This window comes from Ixodes scapularis, unplaced genomic scaffold, assembly GCF_016920785.2.
Source record: "Ixodes scapularis isolate PalLabHiFi unplaced genomic scaffold, ASM1692078v2 PGA_scaffold7__128_contigs__length_106722199, whole genome shotgun sequence".
NCBI lineage: Eukaryota > Metazoa > Arthropoda > Arachnida > Ixodida > Ixodidae > Ixodes > Ixodes scapularis.
In genome coordinates, this window is record NW_024609882.1 from 3,249,579 (window position 1) to 3,251,964 (window position 2,386).

General features: G+C 54.7%; 1 protein-coding gene across 1 annotated transcript; it reads left to right on the plus strand.

Annotated features, from left to right (window-relative positions):
- The first annotated feature begins 215 nt into the window (after nt 1-215).
- Nucleotides 216-656, plus strand: LOC120838545. Its single transcript, XM_040208527.1, has one exon. The coding sequence runs from the start codon at nt 216-218 to the stop codon at nt 654-656; it is 441 nt and encodes a 146-aa protein (XP_040064461.1).
- Nucleotides 657-2,386: the final 1,730 nt, after the last annotated feature.

Consider the following 2,386-nt stretch of genomic DNA (forward strand, 5'->3'; position numbering starts at 1 on the left):
CTGGAAACAGACAGCTTCGAGTACCAGACAGACTCTCTGATTGATTTTATCTTCTCAAGAACTGACAGCAAGAGGTTCGTGCTTCAGGTGTCGGCAAGGATCTTTGACCCCTTTGGATTTCTTGCGCCCATCACAAGTGTAAAGATCAAGTTTCAAAGGCTGTGGGAGCTCGGGGACGACTGGGACGACCCATTACCTGAGGCCCTGAGAGCCGAATGGGACAACTAGTGCAGAGTGCTTCCCCCATTCTGAAAAGTGTCCGTCCCAAGGACGATCATAGAAAACTTCAGAAGCAGCAGACCAAGACGACGCTGCATGTCTTCTGCGATGCAATCCCCAAGGCATACGGCGCCGTGGCGTACGTCACCACAAAGACTGCAACACGAGAGGTGCAAGTGGCTTTGATTATGGTCAAGTCAAGGGTGGCACGCCTTAAGCGCCTCTTCCTGCCGAGACTGGAGCTGATGGGAGCCCTGATTGGTGCGCGGTTGAAACGCTACCTCCCCAAGACGTTGCAACTGGAAGCCATACCCGCCTTCCTCTGGACGGACTCAACGGTGGCGCTGCATTGGATCAAGGGGTCGGCAGATAAATGGAAGCCGTTTGTAGCATATCGAGTGGAGAAGGTGCAGCGGCTGACCGATCCACAGGAATGAAATCACTGCCCTGGGGCCGAGAATTCAGCGAATATTCTAACCCGAGGCGTTCTACCCTCAAAACTGGTAGAGAGCGCACTCTGGTGGGACGGACTCAAGTGGCTGCAAAATCCGGAGTCGGAGTGGCCAACCATGAACGAGCAAATGCCCAGGGCCACTGAATATCAAGAGGAGAAAAAACGAATGGCAATAATGATGGTTGCAGCACCTCCCACGACACCTCTCCTGCAACTGGAAGAACACAGCCAGCTAAACAAAGTGCTACGACTGACTGCTTGGGTCCGGCGCTTTGTGCACAACTGCAAAAACAGGGAGGCAAGAAGGGTAGGCCAGTTAACAGCCGAAGAGTTGACATGCGCTGAACGATACTGGTTGGCCTGCACACAGAGAGAGGCGTATGGAGACGGTATCACAGCATTGCGCGCCGGAAAAGAACTGAAAGAAAACTGCGCTGTTTCACGCTTCGGGCCGTACCTTGATGACGACGGTCTGCTTAGGGTGAGACGGAGACTGCAATTCAGTGACAACAATGACGAGACGAAGCATCCCATTTTTTTTCCTTCCGACCATGCGTTCACCGCCCTCGTTATATCAAGGGAGCACATTCGACTGTTGTGCGCAGGAGTCTGAGACACGCTGGCGCAGCTGAGAGGTGTACTAGATTGTTAATGGGCGGCAGGCCGTGGAGAAAACGGTTCACCGGTGCTTGGTTTGCCGCAAACAAAGTTGCAAGCCCGCATCGGAACCTCTGGCTCCTCTGCCGGCAGGCAGGGTACGAAGGAGTGAGCCCTTCGCTATAACAGGTGTGGACTTCGCGGGACCCCTGTTCAGCAGAGAGGTCAACGGCTCCAAAAAGACTTACGTAGCCCTGTTCACCTGCGCCGTCACCCGTGCTGTTCATCTTGAATTGGTGAGCGACCTCTACGCTGCTGCGTTCCTGTTAGCACTTAAGCGGTTCGTTACACGCAGAGGAATCAGCGCTGTGGTGTACTCCAATAATGTGCTCACATTCAAGCGAGCGGAGAAGGATCTCAAGGAGATGTTCCGCACTATAAAATCACCCGAGGTGCAGTCATATTTCGCGAACAACGGCATCCGTTGGGAGTACATCGTCGAAAGAGCAGCGTGGTGGGGAGGATTTTGTGAGCATCTCGTACGATCAGTGAAGGTGTGCTTGCGCAAAAAGCTGAGTCGCAGCAGTTTTACCTTCGAGGAACTCTCCACCGTCCTCGCCGAGATAGAGGCCGTGCTCAACTCGCGGCCATTGACTTTCCTGTACCCCGAGGCAAGTGAGCCAGAGCCTCTATCACCTGCTCACTTCCTCGTGGGGCGAAAGCTCACGTGTCTTCCGCCGCCTCGCCTATCAGCAAAGGCCCCTACAGGTGACGCGAGTCGGACCAGGCTGGTGCGGCGTTGGAGGTACCGCAGCGCCATTGTGGAGGAGTTCTGGCAAAGGTGGCGCCGTGGATATTTGTTGCAGCTGAGATCGGCACACCTCGTTAGACCCACGCCCTCAAGCGGCGTCAACGTGGGTGACACGTACATGCTGAGCGAGGACAGTCTCCCGCGACACACGTGGAGAACCTGCCGTGTTAAAGAGACATTCAGTGGGAGAGATGGCAGGGTGCGGTCCTGCAGACTTGTGCTACCCGGGGGAGGCAAACTCAGGTGACCGATTTAGTTGTTATACCCTCTAGAAGTTGGTAACGATGAGCTACCGCAATAGCTGA